General features: G+C 50.1%; 2 protein-coding genes across 2 annotated transcripts; both read left to right on the top strand.

The window, feature by feature from the left end:
* Positions 1-1,001: 1,001 nt before the first annotated feature.
* On the top strand, positions 1,002-6,477 carry LOC309684926 (actin-associated protein FAM107A-like; the record flags this gene model as incomplete). The annotated part of the gene is made up of 3 exons (XM_082500760.1): positions 1,002-1,171; positions 4,846-5,002; positions 6,208-6,477. The coding sequence occupies 3 exons, from the start codon at positions 1,002-1,004 to the stop codon at positions 6,313-6,315; spliced, it is 435 nt and encodes a 144-aa protein (XP_082356886.1). The 3' UTR covers positions 6,316-6,477.
* A 5,479-nt stretch (positions 6,478-11,956) lies between these two features.
* LOC309684927 (peroxisomal acyl-coenzyme A oxidase 2-like) lies at positions 11,957-20,943 on the top strand (the record flags this gene model as incomplete). Its single annotated transcript, XM_082500761.1, has 9 exons — positions 11,957-12,043; positions 13,050-13,227; positions 14,443-14,605; positions 16,952-17,103; positions 17,594-17,701; positions 18,409-18,528; positions 18,995-19,110; positions 19,519-19,691; positions 20,781-20,943. Coding segments are annotated over exons 2-9 (1,155 nt in total), but the record flags the coding sequence as incomplete, so codon positions are not given.
* Positions 20,944-21,274: the final 331 nt, after the last annotated feature.

Genomic DNA, 21,274 nt, shown 5'->3' with positions numbered 1-21,274 from the left:
GAAAGAATGACCTAGCCTGCTTTTTCTTGCCTTTTTTTATTGATCTCTCTTTTAAAAGGGTTTTTTTCCTTTTATACGTGAGATTGCAATAAGAGAAAGAGGCAACATTACCGAACAACTGTTTTCCTTGCTGCTCCACCAACTCATATAACTTCACACTAGGCCCCCAAAAATACTATAATAACAAGACACTTGCAGACGTGGAGCTGCCTACACCCTTTTCCTGGGACTTTTTGTTCTTACTGGTAAACTTCCAAATTGTTCAAGTGAATAGTCAGGAATAAATTGCTCTTTCTGAGCTCCTGATTAGACCCTACACTGAATAACTGCAGGCAGCCCCACTGTGCTCTGCATTTAAAGGCACAGCCCACCTCATGCAGTTTGTCTTATAACTTGTGCTTTGCACTCACTTTGTAGAGGGTTTTTTGTAAAGGAGAAATGTAGAGCACTGGGAAAATACCAACAGTGAGCATGCCCTGTGGTTTGCCTGAAATCCAAGCTGCCATCACTGCCAAAACAGTGGGCTCTTGTTCTTACATCCAGAACATACAAGTTATTACAGCGCAACCACATACTGCATGGGCAAACTATGCTTTTCTTGGCATTGGGCTCAATCCTGATTATTAGGCCCACAGAATATCAGCGAAATCTTTCCTTGACAAGAGGTCTCAGATACAGCAGCTCTTCCTCAGGCCCGTGTTTCGGCAGCCCCTCACATCCCACAGCATCCCCCTGTGCTAAAGGACGGACGGCCTCGGCCACGATGACCAAAGCAGCGGCTCAGCACAGTCCACGTCCAAGGCTGTTTCCAGTTTTAGTGAGACCTATTTTGCATTAATTAATCCATTAATTAAAACTTGCCAGCTACTTGCTTCAGTGGCTGCAGCATTTAGTGCCGGTCCCTCCTCTGTCTTGCCCAGGGACGGAGAACTCCAGCGGGTTCCCACACCACAGCAGGGTGAGTCTGCTCACGCAAACACCTCTCTTTTCTTCCAGCATCCATGTACACTGAAATACAGCGGGAGCGACCAGACAGCGGGAATATCCTGACTCACCCAGACTACATAGACGGAAACCCAGACCTCATCAAACCTAAAAAGCTCCTAAATCCTGTAAAAGCCTCGAAGAGCCACCAAGAGCTACACAGAGAGCTGCTGATGAACCACAAAAGGTAAGAGGAGGTCGCAGCCTGCACTTGCAAACGAACACCATGTAAAACTTGCTGTAGTCCTTTCCTCTTTACTCTGACATGATGGTTTCTTTTAAAACAAAAGCAGAATGAGAAGCCCTCTGCTCTGTCATCCTGAAGCATCGGCTAGCACTTTTTGGAGCTGCTCACTATTTCCACCCACCTCAAGCCACAAGCGCTGGAAGATGGGAGGCATCCCTGCAGCCCCCTTCTCAGTGTCCCACACATGTTTTCTCCCTGGCCCTGTTTTTTCTTATCTCCATCGCTGACTTGCCAAGTCCCCAGCAATGCGCACCCTTCCTGTGTGCTTTAAGGTCAATCCACAGGCAGTAAGAGCTGCAGGCTGGGTGGAACCATTGAAAAGTTGGGATAGCATCAGTGTGAGATCTTCTATATGCAGAAAAGGCTGTGATTAGCTGTCTCCCTAAAAATCAAATGAGTTAAGGCAGGCTAGAATTCATATCCCTGTTTCCCCACCCCATCACCCCAATTTAACTGTTTGGGGGTACAGATACAACATCGTGATAATGACACCAGGGACTGAGAACCTATAACATCATTATCTTGCGGCAACTGTCTGAACATCAGTGCAGTAAAAGCATATTCGGTTCAGAGCCTTTTTAGCACAGCGAGAAATCTGCTGGCTTTATATTGACATTTTCTGAATACCCTGAAATATTCTGACACGATATCACTTTGACCATCTAATTAAAAGGAGCACAGCCTCTGCTCAAAAGGACTACAGCCATTATGAGAACCAGGCACATATTAATTCGGCAAACAATCAAGCCTGCCAGCAGGGTGCATTAATCGATGCTGGCACTGGCTGGCTTGGGTTTGATTTGATTTTCACAGAATCATAAGAATTACAGGGACCATGCCCTGTTCTCCAGCGTCGAGGCAGAGGTAACTATACCAGCCAGGTATTTTCAAACCCCTCTGCTTTGAGAGTGACCAAATCCTGCCTAGTGACGCTGCTCAGTTTAAAGGCGCACGCACCAGCATTGGCTTTGATCTCACAGAATGTTACTCCAGTCTAAGCACAATGGACCAAAGCATCAAGAAATTCCTGCAACGGAGGTAGCAGAGACGAACGGTGGCAGACAAGGTACAGACCCCGCGGCACCAGGCTGAGCTGAACTTCAAACGGGCACATACAAAGTGCGTTATCACTTTGTACTCGAGTCCTGTGCCTGCCACCGTGATATATCCGCATGTGCCATCAGATGCTGGCAGGAGGCAGCCCCATCGCAGCCCTCCTGAATCTCCTGACCCCTCTCATTTTAGTCCTGTACATCTCAGGAATCAATTTAAACCTGCTTTGGCTCTGTCCTGCCTAATATTTTTCAGCAAATATGTGAAACAAACTCTACTGCTAACAATAATGCATCGTTGCTGGTTTCTTGTCACTCTCAGATCCACCAGTTTTGCTTCCTGCTACATGTTACTATAGGGTGAGAGAGGGGAGAAGAGAAGAGAGAAGGATCTACCACTTGCTCCTGTTTCTGCTTTGCTGTTGATTTTTCCCCCTTAAGCAGCAGGGAAAAGCAACCGAAATCAGCAGCTTGTGCCACAAAACCCTTATCTTAGTCAACACCTCTGGGTACTAACAACGCAGGCTGATTAAATCAGAGAGTAGTAACAAATCCACAGGCAGTATTGCACGCTGTGTCTCCAACAAGCCAAGGCAGGTTTTCCCTCTCTCAAGCCTTGGGAAAAGCATCTCTGCGACATCTGAGTTCTTCATGACTTGAAAAAACATCGTAAAAGCTATGGGGCCAACGCTCCAGCTACCTTCACTGATGCTGCCATGAACTTTGTCCCACCATAAAGCAGAAAACAGAAATAACACCAGGAAGCATCATTAAATGTGGCACTGGAAGGATGCAAGCACTGGTCCCCCGCCATGCTGTGACAGCACAGAGATTTGCTGCATCTGGAAAGCGTTTCCCTCTCCTGCCTGCCAGTTCAATTTCTCACGATGTGAGATACCACCTCAGTGTCCACCACCCTGCCAAGGAAGCTCGGTAGTCCACAAGGTTTGATGTCTTTGCTTTCAAACAACCTTAGCAGAAAGCGACCACCTTTCAGTCAGCAGAAACCTCCCAGTGCTGAGGATGAGCTTTGCATTAATAGTGCACACAAAACTGCCACGGCTTGGGCAAGCCCTCAGCACAGACACGGGGAGGTCCCCACCTCACCTCATAACAGACCTTCACCCACAGGAACGCCAAACACCCCACATTTTACAATGGGACTTGTAAATACTCTCAGCCAATTGAGTTACGCGAGTATTAAACCCAGCTCATTAAAGTGGCCAGTCCCCACTCCTTCCCCGTGTGCGACAGCTACGAGGTCTTTAACTCCTTCTCCTCCAAAAATACAACTTCTAGTTGTATTTTCGTGCAAGATTCCAGCCGCTATTGCAGAAGATAGCCTGCATAAATGCAGCCTCGACCACTTCTTAATAATCTGTTCTTCAGCGACACAAAACTCTGTGCGGTTGCAATAAATTCTCCTGAAATTCAGCAAATGTTCAACTTCCCAGCAGCTTCAGGTTTTTGCTTCTCTCCGACAACGACCCAGCAGGGCAGAGAGTCACCACTTTTAGTGATTTAGGCCAGGAAGCTGATGGGTTTTACAAAGGCAGGTTCCTCTTGGCAGGGAGGAGATGAGCTGGTCTCTGGAAGGGCAGGGATCATCCCACGACCACGTAGGAGCACATCTGGTCTTGTTCCGCATTCACCCATAGCCCTACATGTCCATAACTACTCCCATGCTCCTAGGGGGACAGAAGCTGCTGGGAAGGTGTCTGGGGTCAGCTGCAGGAGGTAAATCTTAGTGTCTAAACTCAGGCACGGCAATACTCAAAGTGTTAAATTTCTGAAATTTGTTTGGAGAACTTCTTTCATCTCTTTAACACGCATTCAGGCCTCGCCTGCACGTCCCTGCCATGTCTCCTTTCTGGTGATCCCACTCATCACAGAACAGGGCTTGGAGCAGCTCTGCTTCATCTGAGATGCTTCGGGCGGCTGAAGGGGAGCCGGACGCCTGCGTGGTTGGCAAACGCTCTGGCTTCCAGCAGAAAAGGACATTTCGTTTTGGCCTCTTGACCCAAACTCTCCATCTCAACAGGGGGATCGCCAGCCCTCAGCTCTGGAGCAAAGCTGGGATGTAACAGGGAGGAAAGGAACTGCCAGGACAACTATTGCAGATCAATGACTACCCCTGCTGGTGGAAAAAAAATCGTCATTATTTAAAATGCCCTCAATGCTGCTGAAACCGCCACTGACATAATTAAAACTAGTTGCAGTAGGAGCCAATGGAAGGTCCCATTTCCATACCCGACCCAGAAAGCTGTAGCACCTCCGTGTAATGGGATTAGCAAAGCTTTGAGCACCACAAGCCCTGGACACAGACAGCAAACATCATGCCCGCCCCAGGCCAGCAGCCCGAGGCACCATCCCGCAGGACGGTGCTCCCAGTAACACCCTCAAAGCCTTGTGGATGGATTTGCGGACCAGGACTGCTTTGTGGACCAGGTCTCCCATGTTTCCATTTAGGACCAAGAAAAGTTTTGGGGTTGCCGGGCCGGCAGTGGTTACACCCCAGGGCATAGGTGCTCCATCCCTGATTTGTCCACTTTTTATCCACAGAGGCTTGGGCGTGGAGAGCAAGCCAGAGCTGCAGCGGGTACTCGAGCACCGACGGCGAAACCAGCTCATCAGGCAGAAGAAGGAAGAGGAAGAGGCAAAGAAATTGCAGTCTCCCTTTGAAAAAGAGTTATTAAAGAGGCACCAGAGGCTGGATCAGGTAGAACTGAGTTTTCAGTCATCCCCGGGTTATCCCAACCAACCCGCACGAGGCACAGACTCCAGGGAAGATGGGTGGGCTGTGGCTCAACCCAAGGTATAGCGTTGCTACCCCTTCATAAAACGGGAGCCACGGTGCATCCTTTGCCGCCACCCCGGGCAGCTGCAGCACCCTCATCCTCACAGTGGGATTCACCTTGTTTGTACCACCTTGCCAAGGACCCCTCCATGCACCACTGGCCCTGGGTCTCCTCCAGGTCCCACGTGGTGTACTCAGGGTGTGCTTTCCAGTTCAAAGCACCCCAAATAGCATGGGAGCTGTTGCAGCACCCACCACAGGGGTGCTCAGGACCCTGGGGTATGGGGTGAGAGGCTGCAGAAGCGCTGGGAAGTGCAAACCCTGCTGCAATCACACCCGAGCTGCTTTTGGGAGCAGTTCCTGGCATGCAATCTGGCCAAAAATATGCCTGGGGAGAGCAATATTCTGCATGGGCACTTGTCAGCAGCGGAGCCGTGCCCCGGACGCTCCGCGCCTGCCCTTGCACCCAAACCAGAGCAAGCAGCAAGCAGGCTTGTTGCCACTGAAAATAAAGTCATTCCCTGTCCTACTTGCCAGTATTTGCACTGCAATTGGATGAAACTAAATTATTTAATTAATGACATAACAGCTCCCTTGCAATAATATTAGCCAAGCCAAGATCACTTGAAAATCAAAGCCCAGCACTCTCAGAGAAGAACCAGGATATGAAGCAAGGCAGTTCAGGGACAGATCCATAAAGACTTTGCAAATAAAAGCGAAGCCGTACAATGACTTACCCTCCCTCAGACAATAACCTAATGGTGAAAGCTATTCCCGGGCTGACGGGTCTCCTTTGCTGGGAAGGATTCAAACCTCCTTCTCCCTCCTCCGTGCCAGGTCTGAAGGGAAGCACTCCTCTGCTTTTCTGCTAAAGTTCCTCCCTGCTGGGGGGGGGGGGGGGGAGGGGAATTAATGTTTCAGTTGGCCAGAAAAAGAGAATTGGGGTGAACATGGCCCTGGTGTAATGCTCTGGGAAAAGAGAGTACCAACACATGCATTGCACACTCATTCAGCTTTGAGCAATAATAACTGGGCATCCAGCAATAATGAAGCCCACCATTTTAACGTAGCTTATGCACTACTGTCCTTTAGCATGCACAGATAACCACGACTCTCCTTTCTTACAGTTGGAGAAAGAGCAGGAGAAGCAGGAAGACCACGCACCAGAATTCATTAAAGTCAAAGAAAACCTGAGAAGAACATCAACAGTGACTGGGGATGAGAAAGCAGCGTAGCTTCTGCCAAAACTCAACAGGGATCCTACCAGGCCGGCACTAACATATACATGCTGACATCTCTGTACATGGTGGACATTCACAGCCGCATCGTTGGGGCTACTTACAGTTATTAACATTTGCTCCAGTAGAAGGCACAAAAAAAGTTTTCCCAGCCCAGGAAGGTATCACTGTGGAAAAGGTGCAGTACTCACCGAAGAAGTACTCACATGAGGAGATGCAGAGAGAAACGATGTTATTTCCCCCCCAGATTGTGGGTGCACGCTAACCTCCAGCTAACTCTTGGTTAACCCTTGAGACACAGTGACCGTTTAAGGCAGGGCAGTCTGTGGAGGGACGGTTTGGGGGAGCCCTGCTTCCTCCTGGAGGCAGGCTCGCCAGGCGCAGGGTGACGGGAAGGTGGCTACAGCTCTGGAAACCTGCCGTGGTAACTAAAAGGGACAATCTGCACAGTACTGAGAACAGCCCGGGTGACTGCAACAGCTTTCCCACAGGTCACTGGTATTGCACCAGTGCACGAGTCAAGCCTGGCTGGGGCTCTGTCCCAGCAGCACACCCGTACGATTACAAAAATCAACCCCTGTGTGCCCATACCGCTGCAGTGCAGGCAGACACAACTGTTCTTCACAAGCACCTTTAAACTGCATTTGAAACGTGTTTGAAAATAGCTATTTAGGTAGTTTCATGCTCAGGCAGAAGATATATTGGACTATACCATCAATGCCCCAAGTGAGAGGCAAATGCTCCGTGCAGAAAGCAACGGCTGGGTGTTTTCAGCATGGGTGTTCGTGGAAGCGTGCAGTGCCCAGGCAGCAGATCCCTGTGGATGCAGCAGACAGACAAACCGCTTCTTGCCCTTGGACTACTGAACTTCAGCCTCTCACCCGGCAGCTGGACATGCGCTACCACAGGGGCCCACCAAACGTCCTGTGGTTGAGAGGTGGGAATATGGTAATGCCATACCGGTGTGAGGCTGCTGTCCCGCTCACCCTGCACACAGCTGACACCTGCAGGCACCAGGGGCTATGGGGCACATAGGTACTGATGCAAAAGTATCTGTCAGTGCGTCTCGTCCCCTTTTCCAGGGGCCAGAGCCACCTTATTTCAGTTGCCACCTTGCAAAGCTAAAAATCTTCTTGCTGCTGGTGTATGTAGCAAAGCAGCACCACACGCGTTGCACCATGGATGGACAGAGCCTCCCACATTCATGGGGCTCCCATGCCCTGAGGTGTCCACATCTAGAGCTAAAATCGCGCCTTCAGGAAGATCTCAGCTTCTTGCTTCTCACATCAGCCCCGATACAAAGCCTAAACAGCATAACTCACCGACTGCCTTTCAACACTGGCTCTTGAATGGAAAGCCTCAATGGACCTAATCAGCTGGGAAGGTAATACCTGGTTAAACAATATCTACTATTCACATCTTCAGTGGATTCATACATAAAGTAAGGGAAACGGGGCGTTTGTCGCATATTTATTCAGAACTTACTAATCCATCCCTTAATCTCCCTGGTCCAGTGAGGTGTTTCATTTCAGAGGGCTGTTACAGGACCCAGCAGCTTGAGTAAAGCGTCTGAGGCACATCACGTGTCACGAGCAGTGATACAGGTATGGGGCTTCCGCGGGACACTGGACTATAAAAGCCCTTAACTCAGTTTCAGTCCTTGAGAGCCCCTCCTCACAGCACTGTCTCTGGGGCAGTTTTTAAGCCCCTTGCTCATCATGCTTATTCTAAACAAGTTTTTATTTCAGAAATCCAGCTCATATGGTCATTGTGGGTCAAACAAGATCTGAAAGGATCCATTATGTCCTTTCCAATTTGAAGCTTTGCATATAGGTTATGATCAAAGCCATGAGGAAGAAGCAGAATCGATCATTTTTTCAGGGGGGAGAAAAAGACAAATTTCTCCAAGAAAAAAAAAGGTGTTGCTAAGGATGCTTGTACATAGCTGTAAAGAATGCTGTATGATACTCCATAGATAACATCCGTTTAAATAAGAAGCCAGAAATACCGCACTGGGGCTTGTGAGGGGTTATGGCACAGATTAAGTAAACTCGATCAAAGAGCTCAAAAAAATTCAGCAAATTAATTTGTAATTTGGCCACAGATGGAAATGCACTCCAGGAGAGGCAATCTGTCGCTCCATATGCACCAGTGAAATCAGTGTTACCGGCTCACCCAGGCTGGGACGGGGGCATTTATGCAAGTCCTTGGGTGGGAGCCATGCGGTAAGGTCTGGGTGAGCCAAGCGCGCAGATCAGCAACGAAAAGGTTGAAAGTATTTTGCTGCGGTCTTTTGAGTATGCAAATATTATCTGGGAAAAAAAAAAAAAAAAACCACAACAAACAATCAAGGTGTCCCCCCCTTTGATGTGGTGTCCACCAAGCACAGAGCGGGGCTGCACATTGACGCAGTCCGGCATTGCTAAGGGGTGTCTGGGTCATTTTCAGCAGGTGTCCATAAGGGAAAGGCAGGGTCAGGTCATACTGCCCTAACTCAGGCTGAGCTAATAGAGCGACCAGAAACCCTTCCAGCGGTGGAGAGACAGCAGAAAGCCCTGACCCAGCTGCCCATGGGGACCCCGCGGGCTGTGAGCCAGGACCCAGCCGTACGCCCGCACACCGACCTACCAAACCGGCAACAAGCCACCGGCACGGGGAGCTCCCACGGGGATGGGACAGGCTGCAGCATCCCTGTGGCGCACAGCGCTTCGTCCCCAGCAAGAGCTGCAGGCTCCAGCCCTCTGTGACAGCACGTGGGAAATGATGCTTTTACTGTTCAAGCCTCGGCTTAAAAACTCACAGCGTTTTCCAACACAGCTCTTCTCACCCCTACGAACCGATAACCGCCTCCCTGGCTGGGCTCAGACCTGGAGCCTGTACAACCTTCACCGATGCTCTTGTGTTTCATGGTGCAGCAGCATGGAGGTGGCACCTGAAAAAATGTCAATGTAGGCATGACCGGGAAGATTTAGGGGTATCTTTGTGTCTCTTTTTCTTTTACATTAATTCCTCCCTATGCTCATAAAGCACATTCCTGAATAAATGTGGTGTATCCAGAAGATACAGGCAAAGTATTGATGGAAGACAATTTTTTGCACTGTGTATGTTGCCTATGTGGTATATAGTCTATATTCTGTGTTGGTGTTTACACATTTATATAAAAATATACGTCATGCAACTCTCCTTAATTAACTCACACTGTTTAATGTGGACACTTCTGAAGAAATAAACTAAATGATGATTGTATATTTTGCTCTTTTCCGCAAGGAACTGAAAAAGCTCCGAGGATAGGGGGGTTGGAGCTTGATGATCTTCAAGGTCCTTTCCAATCTAAACCATTCTATGATACAAGCAGACAACAGCCAAATAAACTGAATGAACATAAAAATCAGTGAAGTCTGACAGCAACTCCTTTGTTAGTGCTAAGTTACTCATCAACAGGCTGTTTTCATCATCTGCACCCAATGCTGCATTTATTGCTTATCCCCAGACTTCATCACAAGTTGCTGAAAGTTTAAGGGCACAAAAACTGTGGAATCAGGGTTTGTGCACTGAAACTTCCCATACGTTTGATTTCTAACTGGCCACGGAAGCCCACTTGCCTGGCAGGTTAAGACCCACAAGGCCAAGGAAACACATTGCCCTTAGATTTAATTTAAAAACTCGGGTTTGAACTGAAAGGTAATCCTCACACTAGTGAGCTCACTTCATTATTTTTAAACATTTTTAAAGTATTTTAGCAGCAACAAAAGATCACAATTAAATAGATAAAAAGAGAGGATGCTTCACGCGTGCAGGTCACACACGCCGTGCTCCCCGAGAGCCAGGGCTAAATCTGAAGGCAGCAAAGCAAACGAAAAGGACTTCTCTGTCTCATTAGTGATATCCTTAATGGCAGAGACACCAATTCCCCACACAGAACTCAGCGGAGACAGTACTTGGAGGCGTTTCTCTGACACCGTGTACCTGCTGGGATTGCCACACTGGGAGATACACAGCACTCCCGGCCCTCCGCACCCTGCGGCACTGGTGGGGGCACTCCGCTCATCCTTGGGGATGAGGGCACATTGACTAAACCCCTTCTTCGGTCAGATTTCCAGAACATCTTCCCACCTTGTTGCCGCTTATAATAATAGCTGACATGTTCTCCGACCATGGTGGGCTGCGTACTTCATTTCCAGGCACAAACCACACAAAGGGAAACGTCTTTGCCGGAGAGTGTGGTCTTCGGTGAGGCACGAGACCGGGGGAGTCAGGCAGGATGTTGGGATGTTGTAAAATGCTTTATCAACTTCTCACAGCCCCAGCCGGTGAGGTTCCGATGGGCTCTGGCCAAGACTGCTTACACCAATCCCACACCTCCTTTCATGCACGGATGCCAAAGGCGGTCCTTCATATTGTGACAGTCCTCTCCTACGGAAGAGAGTAAAAACCAAAAATTTCTGTTTTTTAAAGACAGGCTGCCTTTTAGCGATGCACAAACTGCTACATTGCCTGGATTTTTCTTACTGCCAGAGCTTTCAATGCCAGCTTTGCAATTTATGCAGGTCATGCTGAGACCTTCCCCATGCGCTCACTCCTGAAGAGCCCCCAGACGGTTTGCTGCAGCGCAACTCCCTATCACAGAACCCTTATATTTTGCTGCCTAATTCACTTCTTGTTACTGCCTCAGAATTTGCAAATTCTGTTCTTCGTCCCCAAGCTAGCAGTATCCTCAGGCAGGCCCTGGCCAAACGCCCCTTCTCGGGAACTCTCCTCTGCCTATCCTCGGTACTTATGTATATTCAGATCATTTCCCAAAATTATCTAGAACTGCCACAGACTGACCGGTTTCGTGGGGATTAAAGCATCCTATGAGACCTGTGAGTCAGACGTGATACCAGAGATATCCAGGCTTATGGAAAAGGGGAAAAATAACACAATAATTGTGTGTGTGAGTGTTCCAACTCACCGCAACCAGGGGCTCTTGTGGATTTTGTTGGTTCTCACCACAGCCGCTGAGCTCCCTGGGCACCCGGTGGGCACTGATGTAGCTGGGGGCGGGGGGGGGGTGGGGGATGGAATCTCCAGCTCCTGCCCACGAGACACCAGGACAGACTGCGGGGGGGGGGGCAAAGGCACCACATAACCCGGGGAAACCACCCTCTAACCCCCAGCACGACCCAGCCTGCGAGGCACGTCTCCGGTCTCCCGGTTTGCACCCCAAACTGCGGGAAGAGCTGCGGGCAGTGCGTGTGGTAACCGAGCTGGGAAAACCTCGAGCAAGTCAAATCCGTGGGCAAGGGGCGAAGAGAGCCCAAGGGCTGCTCTCCTCCATCCTGAACAGACTCAAAAAGAACAAAAAAATAAAATAAAAAAAGATTAAAATTACTGGAATACTGGGAGAAGGGCAGAGTGTCACTTTATGGACAGAGCTGGAAGTGCAGCCTCCAACGCACAGATAGCCCGAAGTGAGATCAGGAAAATGCCTTTTTTTTTTTTTGAAATGCAGAAGCTCCAGCCCTTTCGGCAGCGGGAGCTGTGGGATTTTACGCCTCGCAGGCGCCCAGGCCGCTGCCGGCAGAGGTCAGCTCCGGCGCGCCGCCGCGCACACGCAGAAACACCCACGGGACGGGTCAGGCGCCGTTGGCCACGGGGACAAAGTCCCTGCAGCGGGGACGCCGGGAGCGCGGCCCGGGCAAGCAGGCAGCAGCCAGGCGGCTCCCCGAAGGACGCGCGGGACAAGGTACGCGGGGGTCTGCGTTTGCACGTAGCAGACGGACACACGGGTTTTTCTTACGCGGCCTCACGGAAGAGGGAGCTGGCGGCTGAGCCCTCCCGGTGCTCCAGCGCCGAGCCCAGAGCTTCCTCGGACGGCTCAAGGGCAGGTCCGGGTTACTCCAATCTTGTGTACTCAGCACGCTGCTTCCAGGCTTTTCTCCCTCCCGGGACGACAAGACCCCTGGAATTAAAGGTCTGTATATCAGAAAAGCAGGAATTAAAACCATTTTTGCAAGACTTTCAAGGGTTTAAATTTTCATACCGCTAACAATAGTTTAGGAAGGTATCACATATCACACTTCTTTATTAGCGTTCCTGCTACAAATCCTGCTAACAGGGGAATTACGAGGTTAGGAGTTAATGTAAAGCCGAGCCCCGCGGGAAGCAGGACAGAGGAGGGTGGGCAGAGCTGCCAGCGCCTGTGACCACCGGGCCAGGAGGCTCTTAGCCCTTAGCCCGTGGGCCAGGCAGCGCCCGGCGTGGGGAGGGGAACAGGCCAGGGCCAGAAACTCCCTTAAACATCAACACATCGTTGTGGGATATTCCTGCAGTAACTTCTCATAAGATATTGGGGACAGACTGGTGAAAGAAAAAGATTTTACATTTAAAAAAACTCTCATAAAACCTGCATTTTGAGCTCTTTAAAGGGCTCTACATTTTCATTGTCCATACCATCGCAATGAGGACAAGACAGTGCCTAAATATTCGTGCAACCCCTGTTTGTTTAATTTTTTTAAAAACTAACATGGAAATGCGCCTATTTGCGTACAAAGTACATTCCTACACCCACTTTGCTGAGCACGGTGCCCTGCAACAGCTGTGCCCGCAGCGCTGGCAGCCACGTCCTGGGCTGCCTGTGCGGGTGCAACATCCTTGCCAACCTACCGAAACCTCTCCTCGCTGCGCCCAACACCTTCATCAACCGCCCACTGAAGGGCTGTCAGCGCCTAACGAGCCCCATCTCTTCCCAGAGCGGCTCAGCCTCCGGGATGGCTCTGCTGGAGACCGGCAAGTACGCGCAGGGCTCCGTCCTCGGCAGCGTGAACCCCGACCTCGCCAGTGAGAGGCAGACGGCCTCCTTCAGCGTGGAGAGACTCACAGCCTGGCTGGATGGCGGCGCGGAGCACACGCGGTTACGCAGGGCGGTGGGTGAGTCGCCCTTCCGCGGTCCCTGGCTACGGGCTGGCACCGGGCATGCCTTCGTCCCCGCTGCTTCTGCTCCTCCTCTGCACGGTGGGCTTTGTGCCCACGGGTATTTGCTTATCACCCCTCTCTTAAAAAAAGTGGGAGCGTGGAGTTGGAGTCCGTGCTAGTGTAAATCAACACAAAGCCTCCGCAGCCACTCCCGCTGTCTGAAGCTTTTCCCTCTCCCTGCTCCCATCCCCAGAACCTCTGGCAAGACTGGTTAAACTGGAATACAAGGGCTGTGGGTCACACGGGTGGGCATCTCTGTGCAAGGGGGACGCAGGCAGGGGCTAGCGCTGCTGCGCAGGGATGTACGCCACGCGTGAACCGCCGTCAGCGACATCCCCCCCGGCACATCAGGCTCACCCAGGTGGGGAATTCCTTGTGTGGGTTGGCTTGGCCGGGCTGAGCCACTCGGCACACCCATCACAAGTGAGAAAAATTACTGTGCTCAGAAAGCACAGAGGAGAGGAGGAAAAAAAAAAAAAAAGAAAAAAGAAAAAAAAGAGAAAAGCTCTTCTGTTTCTGTAACTACCCGCATATGATACCCTTATTTAATGAAAACGGCACAGGCCACTGGGACTGCACACTCCACGGTGCAACCGGCGTTCAGTAAAACCTTAAATGTGAACGGACTCAAAGGTTTCAAGGCAAAAAGGGAGCAGCGGGAGCGCTCAGGCTGACGCAGAAAGAGCAAACCCCAGAGCCGCCTTGCAACGCCGCGAAGGGCTGGTGAAGTCCTGAGCCAAAGCGTGGGTGCCGAGTGGGACACGCAGCAGCTCTTGTCCAGTAGCCACCCTTTGGGCAGAACCCGGCTAACCGCAGCTCTCGCGGCCGTCACAGCACGGGAACAGCAATCAGAGGGACCCACGGCACAAAGTCAGCTCCAACGCCCCGGCCAGGGACGCTGCCCACCCCGCAGGGTCACTGTTTCCACTCAGCAGCCCCACTCGCTTCCCCTCCCCTCCTCCTTCCCCAAACCCACCGCTCTGCAGAGTTCGGCGGGACAGCCGTCAGAGACAGCGCTGGCAAAACAAACCCTGCCTGCGCTCACCCTACGACGTCACAGCATCGGCCCCCGCGGCCCCAGCACTGCCCGCTCTGCCCCGAGCGGGGCTCGCGGTGCTGCCCACCCCTCCCCAGCCCCCGGAGGACCAACCCTTCTGTGTTGCTTTGCAGTCGAAGCTATCGAACGTGACCCTGTGTTTAGCCGAGAAAACCAGTATTTCCAGAGCCAGAACGAGAGGTACGAAGCAGCAGTCCGAAAGGCTGTTCACCTCCACAAAAAGATGCACGAGATGGGATGGAGTGAGAACGGACCGGAATTTAACTACATTTACAGGTGATTTTTATTTTTTTTTTTAACTGTACAACTAATTTTTTGTTACAAGACTTGTATGCCAACAAGAAACGGCTTTAGCAAAGGCTGGGAGAGGCCAGCAGTTGACAGATAAGGTTTTGATGCAAAGGTGCTGCAGGTTTTTACTTTAGCAGCACTCCCGGGAGAAGGAAAATGATGACACACGGCAGGGAACTTCTCAGAGCAGCGCACGGGTACAGCGTGACAGATCACAGCAGTTCACATCCCCAGCACGATATTTCCACTTCAGCAAGCTCCTTGCCTGTGCTACGGCTCTCACACTGCTCCTCAGCCACTTTTAAATGTATAACCAAAACTGGAAGTGGTGCTGTTTCAGTTCTGTTACTGACTTCCAGATAAATTAAAAGTGACATTTTCTCTACCTAGAAAGCCCATATTGTATTTAAAAAAATACACACCAACAAAAACTTAGTTTGTAGGAATGGAATAAAATATTTTTCCTTAAAAAAAAATTCTTAACACTTTGCACGGGGTTGAGATCCACATTTTAATTTTAATTGCTCGCCCCTCCTTCTTTCCCCCCTTGCTAAATAAAAGCACCAGTTTGCTGTTGCCCGGTGCACGCTGTCTGTTTGGGAGTTACACACCCACTAAGAAGGTACAAGTTCAAAAGCAGCATTCAAAAGGGCAACGCCTGCACCTTACAAATCACCACTGACACTCAAAGTCACTTCCCAATATTTCACCACATGAGAGTTTATAGTTTTTTACACGAAGCTCTTCGCCACCTGCAGCGAGCAGGACCGCGAAAGGGGGAAGCCTTCCATGGAGAGCTCTTGGACCCCATCATTACATTCCCAATAAAAAGCAGCTCTGCACTCCTCCCCCAGAAGAAAAGATTTCCAAAACCTGGCAAAACCCAAGGCCTCTCCCACCGAGGTTTGCTTTTATCGGGCCCCTGACGCCGCGGGCTTCGGCACGGCCGGCCCTGCGCGGCCGCCCTTGGCGGGGTCAGAGCAGAGCCACCTCGCAGGACACTCGTCTGACGAAACCCCAGGTGAGCACCAGGCTCTTTCTGACAAAGTCCTGGTGCCAGGCACCGTGAATCACCTGCACACATTTAAGAGCCAGCTTTTGTAAAATCGCAGATAAAGTAGCATTATTTCTGGACGGACTGCCACGGGTTCGTTGTGTCTTCCTCTGTTAACCAAAGCAATTTCCCTTTAAGTTCTTTGTTCATATTTCCACCACCCCCCACTTTTTCAGCACGGCTGCTTCTCTCTCAGGGCCAGTATGGCAGAAAGGGCGCAGTCATTTGTTAAACATAACAGGTATCTCTCTGGAATGAGACGGTCACTGCAGTAAAGCAACGTGCTCGCAGCCACGCAAAGCTACCGAGAACAGCACAGCCACTTATTTTTGGGTGTGGGAGGGCATGTACTTATATCCGTGAGGGGATTCAACCATATTCTGAGGAATCCCAGGAAGACAGACTATATTCCCCGTATTTTCTTAGGATTTCTCACACACACGCCAAAAAAAAAAAAAAACCACCTTAAAACAAACGAGTTTCTGATTTGCACCGCGGAAAGCAGTGTACCCAAGTTCCCATACGCAGCTTCTGGAACAGTGCTTTTTGGGATGCATGCAGCCCTGTAAGGACCTGACCAGACAATAACCCAGGTGTCACAAGGACGTATTTGAATTTTTCCACAAGAAAAAGCCATCACAAGTCAGGCCAAATCGCCGTGAGCCCCAGTATCGTTCACTGGCAGTGGCTGACAGCAAACACCCAGCGAACAGTACAGCAACAAACCCAAACATACCGAGGTATTTCCCCAGAAAGGGAATGGGAAGGTCCAGGAAATCCAGGTCTCGGATGCCTACCTATGTAATCCAGTCCGACATACCCCACAGCGAATTGCCAGGGCTTGGGGGTTTTGGGGGGGGAGGTTTAGCTTAGCCTTAAAATGTGACTTAAATAATCAGGAAAAAAAATGCTATGAAGTCAACTAAAGATATGAAGGGCTCACAAGCTACCAAAGCCACAGGAGCTTTGGAGCTGGGCTGTGTTTTTAGGAGCTCAGCATCTGCTACCCAGAACAGATAATTCCTCCAAGAGCAAGTGAAATAATGAGCTAGCAACACTTCAGCAAACTATGTGATGAAAGAAGGAATAAGAGCAGCTTGGAAAAGCACTTTTCCTGCAATACTGTGTTGATGCTGGACACTGGGTAAGGCATGACAACACAGAAGTCAAAAGGCAGCCGGTGGTACTGTCTGGTGACCACCGCAGTGTCACTGCCTCGTTCATCACACCCCTGGAATGTCATCTGTGTAAAAATACCCCCTGTGCCTTCTCCGCAGGGCAGTGTCAGGAGACATCGCCTTTCTCCTTCACCGCATCTTCATGAGAAGTATCTCGGTGCTGGGCTCTGACAAACAGGTTGCCAAATGGATTCCTCTCGCCTCCCAGTATCGGGTGATTGGAAGCTATGCCCAGACTGAACTGGGGCACGGTAAGGCTGCAAAGAAAACGCAGTGTTCCCGTAGGACGAGAGACTCTGGCCCAGATTCTCGCGGGAGTTTGAGTCCACGCTGTCCATGCTTCACTGGGGCAGGGGTGGCTGGGGGGGAAATGCCACCTGTGCGTTAGACCTTGATGTCCTCAGCATTCCCCTGCAAGCTGGAGATGCGCTGGCCTTGCTTTTGCCAAAGCGAAAGCTCATGGTTAGATAGTGGGCAGTCACCATCGGTGGAGGGGATCAGACAGGCAGTTTGCCCAAGTTGATGGTGGTCACCATGAACCTGGCAGCTTGCCTGAGTACCATGTGGCTCAAGAGATCTTTGCAGGAGATGGTGGGGTCACTGGGAGCATCATCCCGCGGTTCTCGTCAGCAGAGTAAACCACAAAACCCTGGTAATACCCACACCAGCCTCCAGGGATCCTCTACTCTCTCTATCCTTGCAATACACCGAGAGATTTTTTTTTTTTTCTTTTTTTTAAAGGAACTTATCTTCAGGGTTTGGAAACAACAGCAGTCTTTGATATCGCTACGCAGGAGTTTATACTGAACACACCGAAGGTCTCTGCCATGAAGTGGTGGCCTGGAGACAGTAAGTACCACACAAAATATTTTGGTTTTCCCTCATTTGCCTCCTTCAGTTACTCGGTCTGCCCGCTCAAGCCCTGTGTTTGGGGCCCAGGTGCTAGCAGAGGACTTCGGTAAGAGATGCACACACCAAGAGGCGAGTAAGGGACCAAAAGGTTTTGTACAAGTTCAAAGGCCAGAAGGGAGCCAGCATCATCTATCAAGAGCCCTTGGGTGGCAGGACTGGAGAACTCTCAGGGAGACTCCTGCCTCTGCAGGAATCGAACTTCTCTTCTTTGTAAATAATATTCAGACGATCAAAAACTGCAGGGAGGTCATCAGCATAATGGATCAGCATAAAGGATTCCTGGCTCCCTTCAGGGAGGTATTTCACAGAAAATAACGGAAGTTACTCCAACAGCCACAGCACTTCCCACTCTCGCAGCACTGCACGGCCTTTAGCTACTTGGTTTTTGTCGTCTGATGATGCAAACTGTTCATCCAAGCCCCACAGGCAGCAGCAGAGGCAGACGGATGACGCGACTCCTGAGAGCCAAGAGCAGGCTCAGAGCGCAGCTTTAGGTAATCTCCAGCATCCAGCAGCTGTGTCACACCTACACTGACCCACGCGTCAGGGAGACCTAACACACAACTCGCACTGACCGCTGCTAGCGTGGAAGTGCTTGCGCTGTACCTTGTCTTAAGGGGACGGGGCTGTTTTTCTTCTCACAGTGGGAAGGTCAGCAACCCACACAGTGGCCTTTGCTCAGCTGTACGTCCACGGGAAGTGCTACGGCGTGCATCCCTTCATCGTGCAGATACGCAGCCTTCAGGACCATTCACCCTGCCCAGGTAAACGACCCCGGACATCGCAGCGCTCGTGCAGGTGCTCTGCCTGTTTTGCCCTTAAATGTGTTGTAAAACATTGGGCCCAGGGAGAGAGTTATAACTGCCAAAACCAAACCAAGACAGATAGCCATGGCATCGTTATCCTTACCCGCAACCTTTTGATCTAAAGGAAGATTTAATGCATCCTCAGGCATAGCCAGACCAAGCCTTCTACTTAACCAGACGCCTGGGCTGCTCTGACCATCTCCGCGTTTAACACCCCAGTTCTGACCCCAGCCAACAGATGGATCACTGATACAAATTGCCACAAGGCATTCGGGTGCCTGCTTCACCCCTCGGGCGAGATCACCCATGCTGGGGAAGAAGCAGAGCTGAACGTGCCCTTCCTTTGAGATCCTCAGCCTGACACAAAACGGGGAGAAAAAAAGTTCCAGTGGAAGTAAGCAGGCTATGTTTTCTCCCGCTGCAGGCGTAACTGCAGGAGACATCGGTCCCAAAATGAATTACGAGCACATCGACAATGGCTACCTCATGCTGCAGAACGTGCGCATCCCCAGGGAGAACATGCTGAACAAGTTTTGCGAGGTATGTACGGACTCACATCAGACTCGCCTGTCAGACTCTCATTGCACAGCCAGAGAGCCAACAGGGACCTGCCTAAATTTAGGACAAAAATCTTCCTTTGAGGTGTCTACAAGTCTCTGCGGTTTTATCGAGGGCAGAATTTTCCTGAATCCAAAATGAAACTCAGTGTCAGGAATTCCACGTTCAGAGGTTGGGGGTCACGGGGCAGGCAGAACCCGTCTGAGCCAGCAGCAGTAAGAGTTTCTCTCTTAAAATGGATATGTTTCATCCACCATACATAAAAATATTTAGTTTTGCATTCAGCGAAGGGTTTCAATGTCCGTTTTATTCTATGCATAGAGATTGCACAGCCATCCTGGTATCAAAGTAGTGAAGAAGGTGGCATCTAACATCCTCTCTCTACTCTAGGTTCAACCAGATGGCACCTATGTAAGACGGGGGTCACAGAAGATTAATTATTTCACAATGACTACAGTGCGCATTTCCCTCATTTCAGACGAAGCTGTAATACCTCTGATGAAAGCTTGCACCATTGCCATCCGGTACTCCGTGGTTCGCCGGCAGTCCAAGTTAAAGCCCGGGTAATGCCACGCGAGTCCGCAGCAGTGGGAAGGGGACCATCCACCATGTTCCCCTGCACCAGTCTGTATTTCTAATTTTCATCTTATCTCTGAGCACATCACTGGCTTGTTTCCTGGCCCAGACAGGGTATCACAAACATGCTTCCCTTTATTTACATTAATGGGCTTCAGTCAAAGTACAAGAGAATGTTTACAGTCCTTTCTGAGATAAGTTTCATAGTTTGGATAGCTCAGCGGTTCACACAGGCAACTTATTTTTCTTATAACTGCCCTTCCTGTGTAACCCCATAACTCAGCAGAATCCAGACAAAGCAGACGAGTTGCTGAATTCTTATTCCACAGCACGCTACTAGTGGGCGCAATATTAAAATACCTTCCAACATCTGCAATTCCAACATCCACACTTTACAACACTGACTTTTATTAGTCTGGTAAGAATACCTGTAATATTTAAATAGATATTTTCCTTTGAACGGATTTCAAAAATTTCCACTTAAATCGCCTTTCAGCAGCAAGAAGATCCTAATGAGAACGTGGTTCGGTTCAAACACAAACAAAACGCAAGAGCACAGCATGCTGCTCTACTGTAATAGCCAATTCCAGCATTTGAAGTCCTAAGTGTAATAACCACAGCAAAAGTGGTAAAGAACATCTAAAAACAGCTCAGAAAGCTTAAAATAATTTAGAGTCGAATATTTTCAGATAAACTTATCTACACCCAGGGCCACGAAGATCTAGCTTGAAAAGCAAAAGTTTTTCAGGGTGCAGTGCCACCGCCTCCCCTGTAACACCTGCCAACTTGCAGTCCTCGAAGGCTTCACGCTCGTCCTCTCCCGCAGCCCCTGTTCCCTCTGTACCAACCGATGACACGCAGCCTTCTCTACTCTGGTAGGCTGGTTCACCAACGCAGCAGAAAAATCACTTTTTTTTCCTAGTCGGGCAGGTTTGCCGCCACGACATCAGCTCGGTCCTGTTCACATACTGCTTCTTGGTAATGAAAAATGCCGGGTTTCGTTAGGCGATGGGTAAACTAACAGTAGCTGTGCCCGCATCCGCACTTTCCCCACTTCATCAGCTGTCTTCCAACAGGGAAGAAGAAGCAAAAATCCTGGACTACCAGACTCAGCAAGAGAAACTGCTGCCCCAGCTGGCGGCAGCCTACGCCTTTCATTTTGTCAATGGCTACCTGCAGGGGCTGTTCGACAGGGGCTACAGAGAGATCCAGAAGAAGAACTTCGACACGCTGCCGGAGGTGAGCTGCGGCAGGATTAGCACTTCTCCTCTCTAAGTATCAAACTATTTTAGCAAACCGAACAAGCGTTCCTCTCGCCACTAGATAACTGGAAAAAGAGGAAGCACTCCGAGATCAAATGGCGTGTCCTATGTCCCCAACCAGTCTGCAACAGCATTTGCTTTACCGCCCCCAATTTTTCATTTTGGGAACTATTGCAGAGTGAAAAGTCCTTGAAAAGCATGTCCGTTTCATAAAACCCTTGTTCCGAGTAGCTGCTGGCGCAAAGCCTTATTTCACAACTTCACCTACAAATGCACATGTAAATATTCACTTCTGAGCCAAAACCAAA

Source organism: Vanellus vanellus (assembly GCF_965231255.1).
Source record: "Vanellus vanellus genome assembly, contig: HAP1_SCAFFOLD_1751, whole genome shotgun sequence".
Taxonomy (NCBI): Eukaryota; Metazoa; Chordata; class Aves; order Charadriiformes; family Charadriidae; genus Vanellus; species Vanellus vanellus.
The sequence above is the reverse complement of the archived record's forward strand: the minus strand, read 5'-3'. Positions and strand labels throughout refer to the sequence as shown.